General features: G+C 47.4%; 2 protein-coding genes across 2 annotated transcripts in view; one reads left to right on the forward strand and one right to left on the reverse strand.

Moving 5' to 3' along the window:
• mxd4 (MAX dimerization protein 4) overlaps positions 1 to 18,294 on the forward strand; it is a 38,693-nt gene extending 20,399 nt beyond the window's left edge. Inside the window, exons 4-6 of the mRNA XM_088638181.1 lie at positions 6,093 to 6,207; positions 9,964 to 10,123; positions 11,899 to 18,294. Of these exons, the coding sequence (XP_088494307.1) occupies positions 6,093 to 6,207; positions 9,964 to 10,123; positions 11,899 to 12,047 (424 nt within the window). The 3' untranslated portion in view covers positions 12,048 to 18,294. The remainder of the gene's footprint in view (positions 1 to 6,092; positions 6,208 to 9,963; positions 10,124 to 11,898) is intronic.
• A 1,975-nt stretch (positions 18,295 to 20,269) lies between these two features.
• LOC148678741 (PRELI domain-containing protein 1, mitochondrial-like) overlaps positions 20,270 to 23,614 on the reverse strand; it is a 31,796-nt gene continuing 28,451 nt past the window's right edge. The window contains exon 6 of the mRNA XM_088638180.1: positions 20,270 to 21,798. Coding sequence (XP_088494306.1) covers positions 21,659 to 21,798 — 140 coding nt within the window. The 3' untranslated portion in view covers positions 20,270 to 21,658. The remainder of the gene's footprint in view (positions 21,799 to 23,614) is intronic.

A 23,614-nucleotide genomic window follows, 5' to 3' on the forward strand; every position in this document is an offset into this window, starting at 1 on the left:
AGTCCACTGTCAGTACACACACACTGCACTCTGGACAGAGGACAATCCACTGTCAGTACACACACACACATTGCACTGTGGACAGAGGACAGTCCACTGTCAGTACACACACACACACACTGCACTGTGGACAGAGGTCAGTCCACTGTCAGTACACACACACACACTGCACTGTGGCCAGAGGTCAGTCCACTCTCAGCACACACACACACACACACACACACACACACACACACACACACACACACACACTGCACTGTGGACAGAGGTCAGTCCACTGTCAGTACACACACACACACACACACACACACACACACACACTGCACTGTGGCCAGAGGTCAGTCCACTGTCAGTACACACACACACGCTGCACTGTGGACAGAGGTCAGTCCACAGTCAGTACACACACACACACACACACACACACACTGCACTGTGGCCAGAGGTCAGTCCACTCTCAGTACACACACACACACACACACACTGCACTGTGGACAGAGGACAGTCCACTGTCAGTACACACACACACACACACACTGCACTGTGGACAGAGGACAGTCCACTGTCAGTACACACACACAAACAATCTAGAGATGCCAGTTATCCCACGTGTCTTGAGAAGCTGGGAAGAAACCATAGCTCCCACCATGAATCCACATGCACATTAGACTGTACAAGCTCAGCACAGAAGGCACCACAGTCCAGGAGCTGTCAGGCAGCAGTAGAGTCCTCCTTATTTTTCCTCCATACCTTCTCCTTTGCTCTTAGATCAAGAAGCACTCCAGTTACCATCTGTCCAGTGGTTCTAAACACTAAGATACTTTAAAATCATTCTAACTCTTCAGAGGAGCACCTTGTTAATGAAGACAAAAGTCAGATTTTCCATCAGCGGAGCTTTTGTGCGAGTACTGTCTTTGTGTTCAGCTGGAACGAGCTGGATTGGGGGCAGAGTCTCAGCTGCGACAGCCACCCAACCTGACTGCCTGGAAAACTCTGAATTCTCTGGTGACAAAAAAGTGTGTGTCCCTTTTGACTTTTGTACATGTAAGAAAAGTGTTGTTGAGTCTGGTGTCTGTTGTTTTCTCCATGCCCTCATTGTGTGGTATGAAGAGAATGCAGGTGGACAGGTCCCAGGGAAGTTGGGCAGCAGGGTGTGATTTCTCACACTTCCCTGAGTTTCAGGCCCAGGCGTCAGAAGGTGTTGTGCCAGATGTTTATTATTGTCGGCTTTCTTGGATGCTGGGCTCATGTTGCAGCCTGGTGGGGTCTCGTGGGCGGAGGTGGCGTGAAGGAACTTAAAGGTTGTGGCTTCAGGTTCCACACTGAAGCTAATACAGTCAAAACTCAGTTAAACAGACTAATATATGAGAAATATATACTGTGTATACAATTCAATACAAGCTTCATTGTATCTCTATATGTTTTATATAGTATATATAATATATACATACCATATATGTATACAATATATACAGCATGTATATTGTATCTAAATATGCTATATCTGTTTATGCCCTCTGGATTTTATAACCTATCAACACAGTCAATAAAATCGTTCCTGTGCCTTTTGGTATCGGAAATACACAAGCTCTTTAGTTCATGTGTTGTAAATATCCTGTATAAAATTCGCTAAAGGGTACGGAATACAAACACCCATCGTCAGTAAATGACCTACCCCTACAGGGTTCCATTGATATTCCTGAATTTTAAGCCTACGTAGGATTTCTTTTTACCTTGTTTTATTATTTGGGCATTTAACAGAGCTTTTTCTGCACATTGTAAGCAGTTCAGTGTATTTTTTAAAAACGCAACGCAACGCAACGCAGACAACACCCATTGTAAACAAGTGGCCTAGCCCTGTACCAGTTGCCCTATACTTTGTCCTGTAATGGGGGAGGAGTCTGGTATTTCTGATTTTACAGACAAAATTCCCCTTCAAGAAGACTTGAGCTGTTAAACCGAGGGCTTACTGTATATACGGTCCAGTTCGACGGCACGTCCCCTCAGCAGAGGAGGAGGACGGCTGGACTATTATGGCCGTCTCTCCAGCTGGCCAGCCCTCACGGGCCTGTGTTCCTTGCTTGTCCCAGGCCGTTCTGCTCTGGACCGGAGTGGGCAGGGCGGGGCCCCGCGCCTCACGGTCCTCGGAGACGGCGAGAAGCCCGCGGGGCAGGAGCCAGTGCCCTACAGAGCCGACAACGAAGCGGCTTCCTGTAGGAGCCGCGCGCACTGCTGTCACTATAGCAACCAGGCCTGCCTCTGGGGACCCCTGAGAAAATACGGCCCGGCCCTGCTGGCAGCAGGCCCGAAAGGCGGAAAAGCCTCCTGGAGGTACTCGGTCCATGAGGTAACACCTCTCGGGCCCTGCATGGACGTCACTAAAGTCCCTGTAGGTGGCTGTGCGTCTTTGAAGAGAACTTCGCATTGTGTGTCAGGGCTGAGTGGGCTGGGAAAGTATTTTGTTTTTTCCTTTTTTGTTCATCTTATCCAGCAGGGGGGCACGGGATCTTTGGGTTCAGGGGCTTGTTGGACAATCTTGATGTGTAAATTTTGGAGATGGGAAGACACAAAGTGCAGCGTCCGCAGTTCGCAACATTACATGCATGCAAATAAAAACAAATCCATATAAAACATGTAATCTGCAGGGAACTGTCATCCCTTGTGAGGTATACGACTTATTACTTATGTTAGAGCTCAGCTAAAAGTTTATGGTTTATCAAATGAGGAAACATTATATTTTGATGCAATGAACAATAAAGGTTCATTCCAAGCTGGAAAATATAAAGGAGAAAAACAACATTTTGGCTGGAGAGCATTCTTGATGTTTTCCAATTCACAAATTGTTTTTGTGATTACCATCATGATGATGGAACAAGTAAAAGTTTATTCCCTGCTGAAAAGAGAAGAAAGAAAACACCACGTTTCGGCTGTGGAGCCTTCTTTGGGTGTGAGAAAGACAGGGCAGTCAGCAAAGGTAATGTAGCGTGGGAAAACACAAGCCAGGAGAGAGGAGGAGGCGGGAGCAGGGGAGAGGCAGAGAGGCCACATAAGAACAGGTGGCCCTTCTTTACACAAAGGGTTGTGGGTGCATGGAACAAACTACCCAACCATCTTATTGAAACGCATTTCCTGACTGTTCTTAAGAAGAAGCTGGATGAGATGATTGGATAAATTAGCTACTAACCGCTAGATGGTCCACAAGGAGTACTCTTGTTTGTAATGTCTAAAGGTTAGTTGTTGTGTATTAATGACTGCAGCTCTACGCAGTGCTGTAGTCGTGCTATGAGAGTCCTTCAGTTGTGAGATCTCAGCAGTTGAACACTTCTACGCCAGGCTTTTGCTCTGAAGTGGAAAAATAGTCCCTGCAAAAGGAGAACAAAGATTTGCAGTGTATTCTTTGTGAACACTAGCGAATTCCCACATATGAGTTCTTATAATTCTGTATAGGCTCCTAAATGAGATGTATATACATGGTCCACTCAGAGTAATCCCACTCATCTACACTTCGCAAGCAAATAATTGGAGACTCTGATTATAGTACACATCCTGTGGTAAATGCAGGGAAGAACACTGCGAGTAGGGGGCACATCTTTGCACTTCTTTACACTAAGGGTTGTGGGAGTATGGAACAGGCTACCCAGCCATGAGATCCTCGGATCAGTTAGCTGCTAAAACCAAAGCCGTCTTACGCTATGTGCCTGTAAAAGGTTTTCCAATTTTTTTTTGCCCCATAGGCGCATCTTTTCTCTGGTAATGCAGTGGTCTGGATACAACAGCGGAAGAAGAGCAGAGCAGGAATAAATCCCAGGCCCAGTTCAGAAACAAGCACTGTGTTTTGAAGAAGATCTTACCTGAGCTAGTTTGAGCTTGGCAGTCCGTTAAAAACCCAGTACCAGCCTTACATCTATATAAAAGAAACACATAAGCTGCAGTACGTCTGTACTGTAAGCCTTTCTCTATTAACACTTCTCTGTTAGTATTAACAAAGAATATTAGTAACTCAGTGTCAATGTCAGTCATTGACACAGACTGCAGCCGGTCCAGTTCCTGGAGGCTCTTGACCAGTGGCGGGTTGCTCAGGGGCAGAAAGGCCGCTGGGAAGTTGCTCAGCTCCTCGGGTGGTTTGGCCCTGGCGAGGATAGCAGACGGCTGTAGTTGAGGATAGTCACAGCGGTGGAAGAGGTTACGATGGAGAATAACACGAGGGTGTCTAGAATTTACAAATATGCAACTGGACTGTAAAGATGTACTCTGGATTATTAAAACCCCTCCTTTAATTCCTCCTTTCTTGAATTTGATATTTCAGCCCTGCTCTTGTGTGCAGTCGAGCTAAGCGACAGCTGTACTGGAGCTAGCCTAGTACGCAATGTGTGCACTGCAGCAAGCGATCTGACGTCAACCGAATTCGCCCAGAGCTTCCATTTGGCAGGGCTCGCCGTTGCTGTCCTGACATGGGCATTACCCTTCTGTTCCAGTTATATAATACAGGACAAAGCCCATTGTGCCCTGCTCGCGCTCGGCCCCGTCAGACAGCGTGAATTTCTGTTCATACGGCTCGTTAATCCAGTACAAAACAAACACAGCAACACGGAGCTCGCTGCGCGGCCCTCCGCACAGATGTGCGGCCTGAGAGCTGCGACGCCGCCAGCGTGTGGCGGTTTGTGTGTGCGTGTTTCTGGAAACAGTATCCCGAGATGCAAGCCTGTGAATGTCCAGTGCAGGTGGAACTTCCACAGGATTGCCATCAAAATAAAAAGAAGTGGGATCTGGGGATTAAAGTTGTATTTCTTTGGCTTAAAAAGTGTAATAAATACTCAAGAGCACATCTATTCTGATCTAAAGCACCACCTTGGTTTGTCTTTTGAATAATTTGCCGGCTCTATACTCGGAACTTGTTGGTAAACTGTAGGTGGCTCAGCTGCATATTTAAAAACAAAGAGGGGCGTCTGTGACAACTCCAAGGCGCTGAAATGGAGGAGCCCGTCGCAGGCGGAGCTCGGGATGCCAGGAGAGTTGGAGGAGCAGAGCTCGGGTGCGAAGTTCTTCCGTGGCTCGGGGAGTGTGGGAACGCTGTACAGATGTGCACAGCTGGATGGGTGCACAGGCGGGGGGTGGGGGGAGAGATTGAGGCTCCGACACGCAAGACACGGTCTCCTGTTGACCACATGGGCAATCAGGGGTCCTTGCATGTGGCCGCTGTGCTTCCACCTCGTGGACCCCTGTAGGTGGTCCCAGCTCTTTCTCAGCTGGCTCGGTGCGGTTTCGTTGCGCGTCGTGTGATGACTTCAGAGGGGTGAAAAGTTTCTTTTGAAATGTATCGCAGTTTGTAACTCCCAAGAAGTGGTTCTAACTGGAAATGAAATGTTTCTCATCACGGTGATTACACAAGCCAAGAGTGCTCGAGTCCTCAGTGCGCGTTAGCCCATGACAGAGCTCGCCTCTGCAAGGGCCTTTACTGGGGACTGTTGTTGGGAAAACCCTTCGAAGGCAGTCCCGAGGAATTTCTTAGATTGCATTAACGTGGATGATTGACATGTTGAAATTGTCCCTTTAGTGTGCTGGACACACAGCACTCATTAACACGTTTCCACAAATGCGAAAACCCTCTGGATGCATTCAGATCTGTCTGCACCAGGGATCTCTGTATCTCTGGGAATCCCAGTCATCGACTTGGGGTTTATCTGGGGTCTCACTGTAACCAGGTGCCTTGCCGATTTTGTTACTGCTTAAAATTAAAGCCAAACTCTTGAACTTTTTTTGCGGTGCGCATTTCTCGGTTTTTGAAAAGGTCTCGCCCGTATCTTGCTTTTTATTTTCCCTCTCTCTTGAAATCCCCCCACCTTCACGTCAATAAGGAGCTTAGACCGACACAGTAACGAGTCCCAATTAAAACTCTGATTCATCAATGAGGGGAGGGGCTGTTATTTACTTCAGCTCCCAGATCATGCCAGGAATTCCTTGGCCCAGTACAGGTCACCCTTTGGGACCTCTGACTGGAAAAATGGAGAACTTCTTGGGGTTTCTCTTGAGAGCGTAGCTGTGTGTGTGGCGTCCGAGAGCTGTGCCCATTCCTGCCTTTCCGTCTCTTCCAGACGTGCCAAACTGCGGCTCTACCTGGAGCAGCTGAAGCAGCTGGTGCCCCTGGGGCCCGACAGCACTCGACACACCACACTGAGCCTCCTCAAGAGAGCCAAGATGCACATCAAGGTAAGGCAGCATGCGTGGCCCTGTCCTCCCAGCCTGCAGGGGGCGCTGTCAGAGCAGGACTGCAGCCCCGGAGGCTGGACTGTGGGAAGAGTCGTGTGTTTTACCCCTCGGGTTATCACGATACCTGCAAAGACAGTGGCCCTCAACTGCTGAGCCGAGCCGCTCTGATCCAGCTGGTTGCTCAGTGGAGTCGATCAGCTCGAAGCCTGTGTTTTCGTGCTTATCTTGGGTATTCTGCTCCTACAGTACCTACAGCAGGGCTGGTGAAACTTAAGGTTGTCTTTGCCTCAGTCTAGTGTCACACTGACCATGCGGCCTCTTCGACGCAGTCCATCACTTTTGCTGCCTGTACGTCTCACTCTTTTGGTGTTGTGGTGATTGAGCTCTTGGGAAAAGCTTGTGGTTGTCAGCCCCATTACAGAGCACGAACAAAGGATAGGAGCTTGTGCTTAAGCATCCCTGACCTCTCAAATGCGGTATGTCATGAAAAAAACATTTTTTAGAAAATGATTTCGGTGTTTCATTTTCTGCGCCTCTCTTCTGAGCCGGATTTTAACAAGAAACCTGTTTATGCCAAACAGATCCAGGCTCATCTCATATTGTCCCGAAGAGGTTTTCTGAAAGCTCCCCTTTTTGCCCAGAAGTATTTTCAGTCCTTGTGAACCGGTATATTCCAGGACTGTTTTAAAATGGCCGTGAGCACTCCTCTATGTGGCTGACTGCTGGTTTAATACAGTGCTTCACACGGTTAGGAATATTTGTAGTAAAACCAACTTAAAACTGAACATAAATTCCTGTCATTCCAAACATATACTGTATCTCCTAATGCTGTGTTTTATTTCCATTTTTTGATAAATGTGTACTCAATGCAGGTTCAGGGAGCAACAGAAGGGAAGACAAGTCGCACCGTAAACCAACTAATAAAGTAAACATTTATTTACTAAATGTAATAAAGTCTTTATTTTTCAAAGCTTGCGTTAGCAGCCCTGAGCAGGGGCCTGGAGATTGCGTGCTGCTAGCGAGGGTCGGGTCTGTGTATGCTGCCTGAGGCTGGGTCTGTTTAATGCTTTGAACGGTTAAATGTTGTTGACTTGGTACAGTTGACAGACCCGGGTCCTGCCACAGTGCAGTGCGATAGACAAACATGAACACATGGGCCATATATTTATAACACTTAGGCGCTTAAATCTCCATGGGAGGTATTAGGGACTTAAGCTCCTAAGTGTTTTGAATACAGGGTTCATAATCTCCAGTTAGTAACATGCTTATGTGTACTAGTTTGTTAGAGCACCTTCTAGCTAAATAACAAAACCTGATTTGGCGTACATTAGCCAGCATCCTTGCGCTTAATTTACATTTAAACCTGATTTACCTGGACAAAATGAATATGGTAGTTTCATTTCAGCCAAGCCAAAGAGGTGACTAGACCTGCTGAGCTTCTGAGATTCTGGCACCTATCCACAGAGACTTCTATTTGAAGGCTTTTACACAAGTGCATATTTGAGTGAAGGAATCTGACTGCAGTACGTTGTTCCAAGATACTCTCACCTGGGACTTCAGCTCTCAGCATTCCAGCTCCAAACCCAGAGTCTTAACCCCTGTTTTCCCCATTCCTTTAACAGAATCGTCAGACTTTTAGTTTCACGCTGTACAGAACTATTTCCATACTGAGAAGCTTTAAAGTTTAAAAATAAAATGGCAAAACAGAGACTGATCTGGAATATGTAACAAGCATAAAATAAAATAAAAGAATTATCAGCAATCCAAACATGACAGGTAGCTGAATTGTAATGTTTTGTTAATGTCAGTCTTTGTACACATATTGAGGTAGATTCCAAGCGAGCAAGCTTGCCTTTTTGAAATATGTACTGCAATGTCTAGACATTTATATGGTTGCACTTTAGCAAAGCCTGGGTGTACCTGTGTCAGTCTGATACCAGGTGATAAAGAAGGGAGTTGTTAGCGCATCTGTCCTAGGGCTTGTTTGTGATGCAGTGCAAGTTCGTGTGATGTATTCCCCGTGTGCTTGTTTTCAGAGGAACTGGGGATTTGCAATCTGTGTTTTTGTTTTGGGATTGTGAGCCAGTGGAGGTTTTGATTTCCTGTGGTTCCTGCACGGCCCATTAATTCAGACGCTCATTAGCGGGACGCACAAATTGCTCTCCCAGCCGCTGAACCCTGGCGGGGACAGGTTTTAAACGGTCACAGGACGTCTTGTACGCTTTCTGGGACAACCGAACCAGCCCGAAACACTCCCCGCTTGTCATGCTGAAAGATCGGGGATCCGCCACAGCCCCCGAGATTGCGTGACCCAGTTGATGCCTCAGCGCCTGCAAAACTTTGTTTTTGACACTGTGCTCTTGAAACTTGAAATACGAACAGAGCTACCAGGAGCTAAAGCAGGACTGGGTCTGTGCCGTCAGGGTGTGATTTGTCTTCTGCTGGCGGAGGGGCTAGTGTTTCAGCAAAGTCTGCGATTGCCGATTTGTGCCAGGAAGAAGCTGAATGTGTTATAGAGCATCAGTCACGTGCCGAGGGGAGTGGTTGTAAGTGTATTACATAATCCCCTGGCTTCTGAATGCTTGAAAAAGCAGAGCAGTTCCATTCAAAATAAAGACGTACAAAGCTGAATGGCCAAATGTGTTGAGGTGTGTTCCCGTATATTCAGCTAGTCATCTGCAAAGTGTTGATTCAGTGCTCTCATTCCATTTAAAAGGACCAGGAACACGCTGTACTGCACATTCGGTGTAATAAACTGGAAAATGTTTCTCTGTTTAAGTGGAACACTCATGTGATTATTCCCATAAAACTTTCATTCTTGAAATGCCTGAATCATAATTTGCATTTAACCATCAGTAAAAGAAATGCAATAAAATCTTGACTGACCTTGTAAATGTAAATGTTTCAGAGAAAAGTACAGTTAAGTCTGTTATTTCAATTTCTCCGGTCTAGTCTTTGTACGAGTCCGGTCAGTGGCCTGTTTAAAGAGTCTGCACTGCAGTCACGTACCGCAGAGTCAAGATGTGCTTCTGATTAAAACCAAGGCCGCGATATGGGACCAGTGAGATGTTTTGTCATTTCTCACTCACTCTTTGACTGGAATAGTTCAAAACTGGAACACAGCTGCTGAAGAGCACATTGCAGCACGTTCCACTCCAGGCCTGGATGTGTTGTGTGCGCAACATCGTACACCTGGGCCAAACTCGTCCTCAGGGCTGCCCGTGGTCTAGCCTGACTCGCCGGGTCTCTAAACTAAATCTCACACGAGAGGAAAATGTTCATCTTTTTGGGTTTTTTTAATATATGATTCGGCGTAAGCTGACTTCTGCCGACTAGAATATAAAAATATTTTAACCTCACATCTCTCACTGTGGCTTGATTCTGCTTTGGTCATTTCAGATATCCCGTCTAGCCTCTGATTTTGTTTTTTCAACGGCTTCTGATGTTTAAGGGAAGGAAAAGATATGTAATTGACTAAATCTGATTAGGAGTGAGCAAAAACAGCTTGGAAACAACACTAGGCTGTGTTTTACTTTGATGTTGACGAATGTAAAGCTGCTCTTTAAAGTTGTCGTTGTAGCTGCCCTGAGCTTGGAGTGACTGGCGGTGTGTTGTGCACCCTAGGTCTTCCTGACGCATCAGCGGATCCTGATGTAAAAGTTGGATCTTCTGGCCTGACAGAAGAAAAAGGGTGAGGAACGGTTTGTTCATGACCCTTCGGCCCTCCCTAAAGAAAAACGTCTGTTTGTGCTGCAGAAACTGGAGGAGCAGGACCGCAAGGCCGTCAACGTGAAGGAGCAGCTGCAGCGAGAGCACCGCTACCTCAAGCGCCGCCTGGAGCAGCTCTCCGTGCACGGCCTGGAGAGGGTCCGCACTGACAGCATGGGCTCCACCATGTCCACCGACTCTGAGCAAGGTACGGCCCCCGCCTGGCCCCGCCCCTGTTCCGCCTGGCCCCGCCCCTGTCCTGCTCCTGCCCTGTTCAGATCCAGCCCTGACTCCGCCTACGCTGAGCTCCGCCCCCGCCCTGCCCAAACCCCGCCCTGTGCTGACTTGTCCCGCCCAGTCTCTCCCCGGCCTTGCCCTCCCTGTCCAGCTCTGTGTTAATGTATGAATCCTGTTTCGGTGGAGCCAAAACTCCAGGGAATCACAAAGCCATACTAAAGCTGGACTAGCCCTGGTGTAATGTGTAATAAAACCTGCACTGCCTGTCCGGATTCCTGGAATTCCCACAGGGATTCTGGATTGCCAGAACCCCTGATAACATGAGAGCAACCTGAGTTCTTATTCCCAGGGAGCACATAGTCAGCTGTTAACCACTTAGGAATAGATCAGGAGTCCAAATAAAGCTGTACATGTAGTGCTAATAACTAGAACATTGCAGCCTAATAACCAAAATACGTTTCTGTCATGAAGGCCTTGGGCTTATGTTCAAATTACTGTTTTTTTCTTTGAAAGAAAAGGTCATCAGTTCATATTTTTGCCGGTTTTGAAAGTGTTAACTATGCATTTGAATTCCTCGAGCTCAAAGTGTGGGTGGTGAGGTGTTCTCTTCTTTTCTGAAGTGCGTGCAGGATTAAGGTTACTGTGCGGTGTCCATTACCACGCTGCCATAATAGAGCTCCTGGGAGCAAGGCTGTAATCCTGCTCCGGCTTGTAATACAGCCGGCTCATTCGACACACAGGTCGTCTGCAGCGAGCTGATTGTGTTTGGGAGGGTAAGCAGTTTGTACTCGTGTGAAGAGAGACCGGGGTTATTAGTGCTTTCTCTTCCTCTCCTGGTGCTAGTTCGGATTTTGTGGCTGTAGTGCCTTTAAACATCTTTTGCTTTTGTGTGATTCTACTAGGGATATAACACTTTAACAAGAAATTTAAGGAGTTTTGAAAATTTTAACCAGACTAACAATAACTAGGAAACATTAAAAAAAAACAACACCCAGAGAACAAATAGCTACAACTTGCTTATGCATTCTTGCAGTTTTCCTGTTAAGATAAGAACAGAGCTGAATTCTGTGACAGACTGATCACTCCAGAGCGCCTGTCCTGTAGAAACGAACCCTCTCCATCGTCATCTCGTTGATCAGCTCTTGAAACAGGGTGCACTGCCAGATTTCCATTCTTCACGGATATTGTTTTGGCCAGGAAAGGGGTCTTGCAGGAAAATACTGGTCTCTTCCTGGATGTATCACTGAGCAGAACCCTTCTCTTGACTTTGCAGACAGTCCCTGCTCCGTTCACCTGGAACGTCCCTACACAGCAATCGTAATCGACAGCAGCCTCGTAATAAAAGCATGCAGAAAAATGTCAATTGTATAATGTGACTTTTCCGTGGTGTTTTCTGATGTGCACCCTGTATTCACTGTGGGTTTGCAAGGTTTGGTGCATTACTGTAAATCTTATTATGCCGTCATGATAGTCAGTTTGAATTGTAATGTGCTGTTGGCTCTGTAAGGTGATCTAAGCCGGTTCGTCGTACTGTTGTGAAAAAGCCGGGCGCACCACGTTCTTCCTATGTTCGAATTAAACAAGAGAGACACCTCTCTGTTCTCCGCGTTCGTGTCGGCAACAGCTGTTGCTGTTCTCTTCACCCGCGGGATGTAGCCCGGTGAACAGCGACTGCCTGTTGTGGGGGTGTATTTGGGGCAGCGGGGCCGTGAGTAAATGGTGTCTGTCTGTCTGTGCCCACGCCAGAGGTGGACATCGAGGGGATGGAGTTCACCCCGGGGGAGATGGACAGCCTGGGCAGCGTCAGCGATGCCGAGGACCCCTACAGCCTGCAGGGCAGCAGCAGCGACGGCAGCTACACACCTTCCCACAGACTGCAGCCCTGCCTGTCGTAGTGCCGCCACGCCAGCCCCAGTCCCACTCTTCCGCCAGCGCGACCACAGACACACTTCTGATCGCTTCCTCGTCCTCCGCACTCTCACCACAGCAGCAGATAGCAGAGCCCTGCCGGGGTTTGGCGGAGAGAACGGTGGTGTGGCCGTACAGTCTTGACTTGGTAATCGGAACCCCGTGTGTGTGTGCGTGCGTGTGTGTGCGCTCTACGCGAATGTTGATTAATAAAACTTGCCCTGTTGCTCTGAAGACATATACAGTAGGAGAAAAAACTCATCGGCAAAATAACTCAAAGGTGGTAGTACCGGCACTCGCTGGGTTCTAAGAGAGGAGAACCAAAACCAAAAAACAAGCACTTGTTTCTCTAAAGTCAAATGTTAAAAAAGTTAGCAGAGAATTTGATACGTCCTTGAGGATCCTTTGCTGTCCTCCGGGAGGCAAACTGTCTGTTCTCTGAAGCACTGCCTGCAGTTCTGGAATGGAGGCCATTTTTAACTTGATCCTTTTCAGTTTAAAAAATGGAAACAGAATCACTTTTGTTCCACCCCATGGACGGACTTTCTGCACGCGTGGCACCGACTGAGTTCCTTATCACACGCATTCTGAGTGCGCGACCCCTGTTGAGGGAAGCAGCTTTTCGGCTGCTCTCTCAGGCGGGGTTAGTGAAGACGGGCTCTGGAGAAGGTAGTCGAAAAGGACAAAGAACAGCGAGAGATCATAAAGGAGCCTGCATTTATCCAGTCCTGTAGGGCAAGGCTCTCTGACAAGGCTAGGAAAGCAAAGCTGTTATTTTTCATTCTCCTACTGTCTATAGGAGGTTTTCCTTAGTGGTCATTGGGGATTTTTCCCCAACTTTTGAAAACTGTTCATATTTGAAAGTCCAGGCAGTTGAGCAACTTCACACCCACAGACAAACCGTTAAATCTGACATACAGAACAGGGCCCGGGTCAAACCACAATAGCCACGCCTCTGACATATGGAAAACCTTATTGTACCTCTGAAATAAATTAATTGAAAGTTGGTACAATTCTTCAGTGACCAAAGCATTCAGTTTTTCAGTTTCTGCAGCAGGTTGAGAAACGTACCCCTTTCCAAGACATCTCTTTCACAGAAATCTCCCAACTCGATAGATTCCTGAGACTGACAGGATGAAAGTGAGAAAATGAGCTCTCATCCTGGACCTAGATGGCTGCCTTTGTTTCCTGTTCGCAAAAGTCAAACTCCTGTTGGCTTTGGATCCACAGGTTCAGAAACATCAGCTTGAAATGTTGCATCGCACCCAGACTAGGTTCTGAATTGCAGCCTCACAGGTTGGAACCACAATGGGTCATCACCAGTCTTTTTAAAAAATGAATCATAATTATTTCTGATCAAAGCTTTTCTTGCACTTTTGCATTATTTTATAATGAGTAACCCGGTGTTCTGAACACGAACACTAATATGTGGAGAGTCTGTCTGGGATCGATCGTTTCTGCCTTCTGTAAACAAAGCGTGTAGATATACTCACCTCAGATAATAAATGTAGGCCCCTACCAAGAGCCTTTAGCTATTTCAGTAGGTTTAATTACATGAATGTTTTATTTAGCCAGCAGGAGCTTTACATTGGTGCCAACTTCCCTGCTCAGAGCATTACATATTATCAGTGTAGCAAATTGTAGCATTTGTGACCATTTTTGAACTTGAAAAATGCTGCTTTCAGAGCATTAAATTCTTGCACCCTTTTTGAGTGAAGATGGAGAACTGTGAGTAGTGATGTCGTGCCTTCAGAGCTTTGTGGAGGAGCAAAGCAGTCCCCAAACCTGCAGAACTGCTTTAAAATTAATCTCTGTTTTTCAAAAAATGCTTTGCAGATGCTGTGTATTCTTTTTTTTGTAACGTCTTGAAAACAATGCGGAAGCACAGTTTGTGTGGCCTCTCCTCTCCGTCCTTCTTAATGGAAAGCACAACTCTGTCTCTAAGGGAGCGCCCTGACCTTTCGTCATTGAATTCAATTCAGTCTTTTCTTTATATAGTGCTTTTCACAGCTGCTTTTCACAGTATGCTTAGAAAAAAGTTATAAAGTGCAGTAAGTTACTGTACCTGGATGGAAAGCAGTTTAGTGTGCCATCAGGTAACAGTGGACAAATGAGGCACAGAGGAGAGAAAAAGCAGACACCCCTCGTGAAGAGAAAACCTCTGGGGTCCAAGGCCCAGCGGACTTGCAGTGGGAGTGGGCAGCTGTGAGCCGAGGGGAAGGCTGCGCTCAGGATGCAGAGGCCTTAAAGTTTCGCTCTTGTTGATTAACAAGGTCGGACCCACCAGCCCCCTGCACATCACTGCAGCTCCTCTCCCACAGGGGCCGGCAGACTTGTTTTTGGGGGGGAGAGGTTATCCCCCTCCCGTCCACAAAACGCAATGTTCCTAACTCGCTAGACCTTAATGACTGTAGATTAAGTTGCAATGAATTTTCTTGTAGACGCAAGTCAGTACTCGTGTGTGTGTGCGCGTGTTTGTGTGTGCGTGTGTGTGCGTGTCGTGGTTCAAGCTTACAAGTCAATCCTGTATGGAAGTTGCCAGCTCTAATGATTAGCCTTACCTGGAGGACTGTTGTACCTGCAGAATGGGTTTGTGTTTTACCCCCCCGATTCTGCTGTTTTGACTCAGTTCGTTTACTGTGGACGAGAGCGTGCCGGGGAGTGGAGCTCTCTTCAGGCCCGCTGGGAGCCGAGAAAGGCTGTCCCTTTCATTTTATGATTCATCCGCTTTCTTTTTTTGTAACCATGCGATGGCAGTTTTCAAAAGCAGAAGCTTTGCTTCAGAAACAGTTTTTTTTTTTAAAAAAAAACCTTCAAATTCAGCAGCATCTGGGCATTACTGATTAGGCGTGCATACAGCATATGGCATACGTATCTTGCAAAGCCTGTGTTTCGTTCATCAGGGCTCGAAGCACGTGTGTAATGCAGTGCTCCACGCTCAGCGTTTGTGGAGGAGCAATTTCCTCTTTTTTTAGACTGCAGCAATAGCGCTACTATTACAACTACTACTCTTACTGCTAGAGCTGTTTGCATCGGTGTGCAACCTCTGCTTGGTTACGTCATTAGAGCATGGCCTGTGAAGACATTTTAACGTGTAAAAATGGACCAGTCCTTTGAGAAAGGTCTCAAAAAAACAAAAAAAGTGTATATATGTCTGTATATATGCATATACGCGTGTATATGTATATATTCAAAAACAAAATACAAAAAAACCTAATGCTACGAGACACTTTTAGGTAAGTGATTTTAGCAAGTGTAGTCTATATTTCCTGTATGAAATTTTGTATTATATTTTCCTAAATGTTCTCTTTAAAAAAAGAAAAAAGAAAAAAAAAAAACGGAGTCGTCTCTGGAGTCAGCCGGAGAGGAGATGCCAGGCGTGCGAGTGACAGGAAGGGTGTGGGACGGTCCAGCCCAGAGCCTGCTCTCAGGGTCTCTCCCACTGTCGTATTGTGCCTTGGTGACTGTTCAGGTTAGCCCTCCCCCCTGCCCTGAGGGAGCCCCACTCCTGCCCGGAGCCCCCCAGACACCCCCCCTACCCCGAGGAAAGCCGGCAGGTCTGCTCTTTCCCTGCTCTGGCCGTTCCCCGTTTCGAAAACGAAACCCGGGAGAGGACACCGACGGCAGGAGGCCACTCGGGCCCGCGCCGACGTGAGGCTTCAGCCAGCAGGCCGGGCAGCCCCGTTCCAGACTCCCACAACTCCCTTGGCGTGACACAGCGCCTCCTGGGCCCGGCTTCAAGTGCCCGCTCCCACTTGGGAGACAAAAAAAACCGAACGCAGACAAGCTGAAGCCGGTCAATAAGAACTGGCTGCCGCCGCCGGGCCCCGTTTTGCGAGCGCGCCTCTTCCCCCCCTCCCCCCCACCAAGGAAGCAAAGGGGGCGGCGCTACTGAAAACGGGGTGCTGGGGAGGGCTCGGCTCAGGCGGCCTCTTCCCAGCCTTCCCCAGGAGCTGTACACATGGAAGCCTGGGTGACAGAGGCAGGGGTGGAGCTCCACGTCCCACTTGTGGCTACGTAACACTGACCATATTGGTGATCTCATGGCAGCTTAAATGTACTCGTTCTCACTTTGTCTGATACTCGGACCTTGCCAACAGTCCTTCTAAATCAACAACCCTCCAGCTCCTTCTAGAAGCTTATTATTAAATGAAGAGGAAGGTACAGTGGGAGTTACACAAAAAAAAAAATGGCAGCTGATAAATTAGTTTCCTTCCTTTTCAACGAAGCAGGTTCCAGGATTGTGTTAATGTATACTACACATTCATTAAAATCCTCATTTCTTTGAGGCACGACGCAGCAATATGACGATGTAATGTCAGGAGGCAGTAATAAACTCTTTGTGGTACGTTGTGTAGCTGACTTCTCTCTTCTTTTTCCTGAGCTCAGAGGAAAAGGCAAAATCCTGAAGAGTTTAGTCTCATGTCACGTAACACAACATGACTGTTAATAACAGCAGAATGCTGAATTTCCTATTTCTCCGGTTCATTGGTCAAATGAACACTTGGGTGATATGAAAATTAAAATCTATATAACAAAAAAACCTCTTGCACAGAACCACTCCCATTATAGATGTGTGGCTAAAATTAACAGGGCAGGCAGATGATGGGTTGCTTATAGGTCATGTGCATACAGACTCAAGTTATTTGTATTGGTTTAAGGAACCTGAACACGTGTACTGAAAGGCCTCAGAAAGCCATTAGAGCAAGCGTAGCTTTGTTTCAATGGCATACCTGGCCTGTGGGTTCCTGAAGCTAACTTCCTGCTGCGTGCTGGCCGTGTGAATTTACGGACGACAAATAATTAACGAGGCAAATATGATTAACACTTCCTATGTGGAGGTAATTAAGACACATAATTGCACATAAGAATACTGAGAGGCATTAACGACAGAACAAATGCTGTTGCTTCCTGTACTCATTGATTGTGTCTTTAATGCCACTCAGGATGTTGTTACTCTTCAATACCTCCATCCAACTGCCCTCTTTCTGAATTCTCGTTGAGGTCTGGTGTGAAAATGTTCAGATTTTAGGGTGGCTGAACACAAATCGAGCAACTGGACTGACTAAAGCTGTCGCTCTTAACGTAGAACAGGAAACCAGTTATTGGTGCTAGTTGTTGCCATTTTAATAAGAGGACAAATAATGATGGTGAAAAGTACTACTGGCAGAGGCAGCAGTATTACTCTGCTTTAAAAGTATTTGCTCTGCGAACATAGAAATAAAACAAAGCACAATGGAAGATGAGCGTGATTTCCACTAGGGGGATAGTGCTGGCTTGAGTGTGAGCCACTGCCAGTGACTGAGGAAGGGGGACTGTAGAGTTCTGGGAAGAGCCAGGAAGTAGCTGGGAGACGAAAACTGAAGATTCAGCTGGTCTGCCATCTTCAGTGGGTGAGGAGTCGGGTCCTCCAGTTTTCTCCATTACAGGCACAATGCTGAGGTGGGAGTTTGTAACACCCAGGAAAAAACGGCAGCAGTTAAGAAAAAAAAACCCAATATCTTTCCCTCTCCCACGTTCTTCAGTGTTCTCGGTCATTTTATTACTCTCTGCCTTCTCGCTGAAACAATTACGCTGCTTGCCAGTCTTTGCTTCGTGGGCGAAGTCCCGTTTCAGATAGAGGGTGGCTTGAATTCCTCTGCCGCCCGGCCCAGGAAACGGGACGTGAGCAGTTTCGTGAAAGACGGGAAGCGAGTGTTCCCGCAGGCAGAATTGGAAGAACTCTGTCCTCCTTCTGATCCGTGCTCTCGCCTTGGCTCCCGGCCTCCGGGTCGCAATATTCTGGCCCTGTCCGTCCTGCGTGTCGCCCCCCTGGGCCCCGTCCCACTGCGAAGGCTGGTCGGCTCTTGTGAATCGCACCCCCGCAGTGCGATGGGAGGGAGGTGGCAGCTGGCTGAGCCACATTCCTGTGCTGTTGCCTTGGGTGCCTGTTTTGGGGGTTCTTGGAGCCTTGTATGGGGAGGCGTGATGAGGAAGTTAGGGCAGTGGCGGGGGGGGGGGGGGAGTTTGGCGTGACGCCCAAGGGACACTGAGTGGGTGAGTTCTGTGCCAGAGACCTGTGAATATGTATCTTTTTAGCAGAAGAGTCCTTTGTGGATCCTAAGATGTATAATATTGTATAAGTTCATTTGTGCACATGTACCAGGTGCTGGCTACAGCCTGTACCACACTGAGCGGTATAGTGCTGTATCATTCTTTCATTGTAATATAATAAAAAAAAAAACTTTTATACAACAGCTTGTCACTGGCTTCCATTCTTTTCAGTCTCCAGATTTTCTATTGCAATATTTAGTCATCTGAAAAAAGGCATTTCGTTTTCTACCAAATGACCTGTCACAGAGCTTTGATAAACGTGTATCACAGGGGCCTCTCTAGGTTATTGGTAAGACTGGTTTTCTAGGTCTGAACAGACAGATCACCTCAATGTTATCATTCTGGTGCTGTCCTGCCCATGCCGGCAGTTCTGTTGTTTTAACATGAGCTGACAGCACATGTGTTCAGGTCAAGCTCACAAGATGCACCAGACCATCAGGTCCCAAATCCATTATTCTGCGTTTCCTCACAGCGAAGAAGGAGATGAGGACAGACTTGGCTTTTTTAATTCGGCTTTGAGCAGCCTCAGATCTCTGAGGGGGAAGGCGGAAATATCCACCAGCAAGCCCCGTTCCATCCTGTTCAATGAACCAGGCGTGAGGCTGAAAAGCAGATCACAACCTCTCAGATCAGTTCCCAAGTGCAATTAATTACACGCCAATGTGCCCAGCTATCTTTGGAACTCTTGGAAACGTATTTGTCCAGGTTTTGGAAGTGTCCAGCTTGTCAGGGACAGCGCTTGGAACAGGAAACAAAACACAACAGGAGGAGTTGCACTGTTTAAACCGGATGATCCACACCAGAGTCCGGCATTGTAAAAATACACACACACTGTCGTAGGCATCATCTTCCAGGTACAAACCACGGAAGAGATCTTGGCGACATGTCAGGCATGTGACACTACAGCCTGGAGATCACTATCAGGTTTGACCCTGATGTGGGTGACGGAAGCTTAGACATAAATTCCCCTGTACTGATCTGGAAAACAACCACTTCAGCCACCGAGATTCTTTCAATGTCATGCCTGGGGTTGGGAGTGGGTGGGTATGACCTGTCCAGCCAGCATCAAGGATCCCAGCTTTAATCAGCGAGGCATTTATCAGCGCTGAAATATGAGAAAGGGTCTGTTTTTACTTCATCGAGAAATGTACAATATTTTCATTCAGTCATAGGAAACAATGGGATTTAGGGTGGTCGAGTGTGGAACAAGCTGTTCTCAGATTTTAAACCTACCGGAGGTAGAGCTATTGCATTTGCTAATTAAAGTCAAATTCCAAACTCTTGAGTTGGGGGAAAAAAATTATTGCAAATGTTACCATCAGGCAGCTTATTCATTTCAAGTCAGGCATCGGTTCGATAACCCAGGTCAGCTGGGATGAAGCCCAGCAGGTGTGTGGGTCAGCAGGACCAGGCCTGGGACCCCTGGTCTAGAGGACGAGTGAAGGGACATAGACAGACGGGTCAGGCGATCAGGGTCACCAGAGGTAAAAGGAGAATTTTGACCTCTTCGTGAAACAGTCTTCCTGTCTTCTTGCTTCCCTGGCATACCAGCAGGGCACTTTCTGCAGGAGCTTACGGTAAGTGAGATGTGTAATCTCTTTTACGAGAAAACTGGCAGTATTTTGACATCCTAAAGTAACGCTTTTCTAACATTGTGCAATCCAAAGTGAGACTTACTTCGGTCTCCCGTCCACTTTCTGTACTGGAGACCCCTGCTGGCTGATGCTGAACATGACACAAACAGACTTTGCCCTGCGGCCTGCAGTTTCAGACTCTCTCTTAGGGCCACTGAACTCCTAGTGTCACAAACATATTCTTACTGCACTTCACTCGCCTCCTGATACAGGATCCTGCTCACTGTCTATCTGACCCAGACAGTGGCTATTACTGAGCTACACCTTTCGCCAGGTAGCCGGCCCATGTTCCAAACCACAGCATGAAATGACTGAAAGCCCAGGTGTAAAGAGGTATTCGGGTATTAAAGCAGACAGGGAACCGAGCTCTTACAATGTGTTCAAGAGGTTTTTAAAGCTGCTTCTGTCCCCTGGACACTTATCAACACCTAACAGGCCTGTGCCTCTCTGTATTTCACAAAGAATCACCCAGGAGACACGGCAACACTGGAACAGTACCGACACACTTTATTAAGTAAAACGGATTTTAAAAGAGTTAGACTAACTGCAGTATAAAACGTCTTGAGACAGAGGTACGACACAGTAAACCTTCTATAAATACTCCCCCACACCCCCTCATTTTTCCTGAAGCTAGTTTGCTGCCCAGCCCATCTACTCAAATGGTTGTCAGCTCGTTAAGGAATTCGTGTAGCAGTGTCAAGCCTGGCCACAATTAGTTTAATTTAATGAAAAATATATATTTATATACATACACATACTTTAGAAAATAATTTAACCTGCCGCGTGACCAGACAAAAGTGGCGTCAGAGCCCAGGTCGGGGCAGAAGTGCCAGCTGTGAAGCAGAAGAGGGGAGAGCCCAGGTGCGAGGCAGTGGAGACTGCAGAGACGGCCCTGCTGCGCGCAGCCTAGTTGGCTGAAGCCACGAACAGCGAGCAACGAGCAGGCCTGCAAGCAGTACCTTCCCTAGGGCACGTCAGCCTTCCAGCCCAACTGCCTCCAGCAACACCGGAGCCAATTAAGCGAAGCTGACTCGTCCACCCCCCCCCATCTAGAACGTGGCATGCCGCAGGTCCACTGGGGTCCGGACGCCACCTCCTTAACATGAAACCAGCTTTCTGAATAAAGGTTACGAAGCAGAAAGGAATGCCACGAGGTTAGGACCATGTGAAATAAATAGAGTAGGTTACGTCTTTGAATCACGTACAAGTTTGACAATTCAAAAAATAAAACTCTTAGTGACAGAGTATGACGAAACGAAAAAATGAAATGAGACCTGGGGAAAAAAAAAGTGGTACACTGCATATTCATGATCAAACTCTAAAAACACCTAATGGACAAAGTCAACATAAAAAACTACGTAACTGGGACATCTCTTTTCTTATTTCATTCTCTTCACTCCAGAACCTGCTGCTCTGGAGGCCATGATCATAGATGGTTTTTTAAACCAAACACGACACAATTTATACATACTCTTAAAAACACTTGATATGCATTTGTACATGTTCAGATGTACACATCTACATATAATTGTACATTACCTGAGACTTCAAGGCAGCACTGAAGCTGACAGAATAAAAGGTAAGACAGGGGCAGAGAATTTGGACTGCCCTGAGCGCAGGCCCAGGGCTCGGTCAGGACAGTCACAGAGCAAGAGGCCTGAAGAGCATTCATTATGGTCTTCAGCAGACAGCTAGGCAGAGTATCCAGGCCCAGTTTTCTGACCTGACAGTACATGGTAACAGCCCACAGGAGGCTACGTGGGAGGCCCTCAGGGACCGCAGCTCAGCCACATGACCACTCTTCTTTGTCCCTATAGGTGCAAAGGGCTCCAGTGTGTCCCTCCCGAGCAGAGACGCGCTCCGGCCCGATCTCAGACGAACTGGTTCGATTTCTGGGGAGTGGCTGCACTGGCCAGATTCTTGGCCTTCTCTGTGGCGTTGAAGGCCGTCTCTTTCGCTTTTTCACCGGCGTCTTTCGGGGTGTCCTTCCGGCTCCTCGCCGGTCCCTCTCCTGTACGGAGAAATGAAAGCTCGGATGAAAGCCCGGCCTTGGATTACAGTGACGTGACCCACACTGGTGAATAGGTATTCATAGAGGTAGAGGGAGGTGTTGCTGGGAGGAAGCCACCATCTTGGCTCAACCCAACACCACTGGGCCTGGGATTTGAGCCAAGATGGTGGCTTTCTCAGAAAGCCAGCTCTCACAACATCACAGGGTCCCAAGCTGGTCCCCAGCTACACTGTCTCTTTGGGAAAGACCATGGAAAATGGTCTCTGGTACACACTGACAGTCAAACACAGGAGTTCTGGGATTAATTAAACCTTTCCTTCCTTTTTTCAAATGAGCTCGAAAGATAGATGTCCTTCGGATGAGACGTAAAACCGAGGTCCTGACTCTCTGTGGTCATTAAAAATCCCAGGGTGCTTCTCGAAAAGAGTAGGGGTGTAACCCCGGTGTCCTGGCCAAATTTCCAAATTGGCCCTTACCAATCATGGCCTCCTAATAATCCCTCTCTACGAATTGGCTACATTGCTCTGCTCTCCTCCCCACTGACAGCTGATGTGTGGTGAGCGTTCTGGCGCACTATGGCTGCCGTCGCATCATCCAGGTGGATGCTGCACATTGGTGGTGGTGGAGGGGAGTCCCCATTACCTGTAAAGCGTTTTGAGTGGTGTGTCCAGAAAAGCGCTATATAAGTGTAAGCAATTATTATTATTATTAGTCTGCCTAGTCCGTCATACTTTCACAGTCTTAAAAGGAGCCGTTGTCCTGGGAACCAGAACGTGTTTAATCACAACAGGAGGCTGTGCGGACGTTTCCGATTCCTGCTGAAGACACAAGTGCCCGATCGCCCGGGCGGCACCGCGAGGGGGTGAGAACCAGCGAGGGACTGCCACAATCGGGGTCGTTTCCTCGTGAAGTGAGGGCGCCAGTCCTGCAGGGGGGCTGAATCAGTTGTGTGCTGCGTCTACGCCGACGGAGCTCGAAGCAAAATCGGGACAAGTCGTCCAATTCAAATACGAGGGCTGAGCAAATAGCCACATGTAAAATGTAAAAACCGCAAAGTCAGTTTCCTCAATCTGTATTTGCAAACTTGGGGAAAAAAAATGGTGCCCTGAGGCATCAGACATGCAGTCTTCTTCCTTGTTCAACAACTGCACCGCGACCTGACTGAAATCTCTCCAGTCAGATAAGAATGCTGAAGGTCTTCAGCTGACTGAACACAGACTGGTGAAGGGAAGGAGGCAGCACACTTCCTGCCAACTCCTGAAATTGAGAGTTTATTTTTGATTTTTTGGGGGGAAATGTCTGTTCTACGTCCTGTGGGGAGGCAATATGTCCCAGTTCCCAGCACACAGCGTCCCCCCGTCGTTTCTGAATTTCCAGAGAGGCAGGAGCCAGGGCTCAGCTGTGGAATGCAAGGCCCTGTGCACTCAAGCAGGAGAAAGAAAACTCTTTTAAGAGAAAATACAATATACTAACAAGACCTTCAGAATAGGAATTCTCTGTGAACGCTGGGCAATGCAACAACCTTTATGGAACTATGTGAGAACTGAGTGGAGACGATACTGTATAGGAACAAGTAATAGGTTTATTCCATGCTGAAAAGAGAAGAGAGAAAAGAGAGAGAGAAGAGAGAAAACAACGTTTCGGCTGTGAAGCCTTCTTCACCTGAATAAGGCTTCACAGCCAAAACTTTGTGTTTTTTCTCTTCTCTTTTCAGCATGGAATAAACCTATTACTTGTTCCTTTGCAGACTAGGCATGCTGACGCAGCTGCCCACCTGAAGATACTCTATGACAGGAATGGAATTCAAATTGCTCGT

Source organism: Lepisosteus platostomus, chromosome 1, assembly GCF_059453375.1.
Source record: "Lepisosteus platostomus isolate fLepPlt1 chromosome 1, fLepPlt1.hap1, whole genome shotgun sequence".
NCBI lineage: Eukaryota > Metazoa > Chordata > Actinopteri > Semionotiformes > Lepisosteidae > Lepisosteus > Lepisosteus platostomus.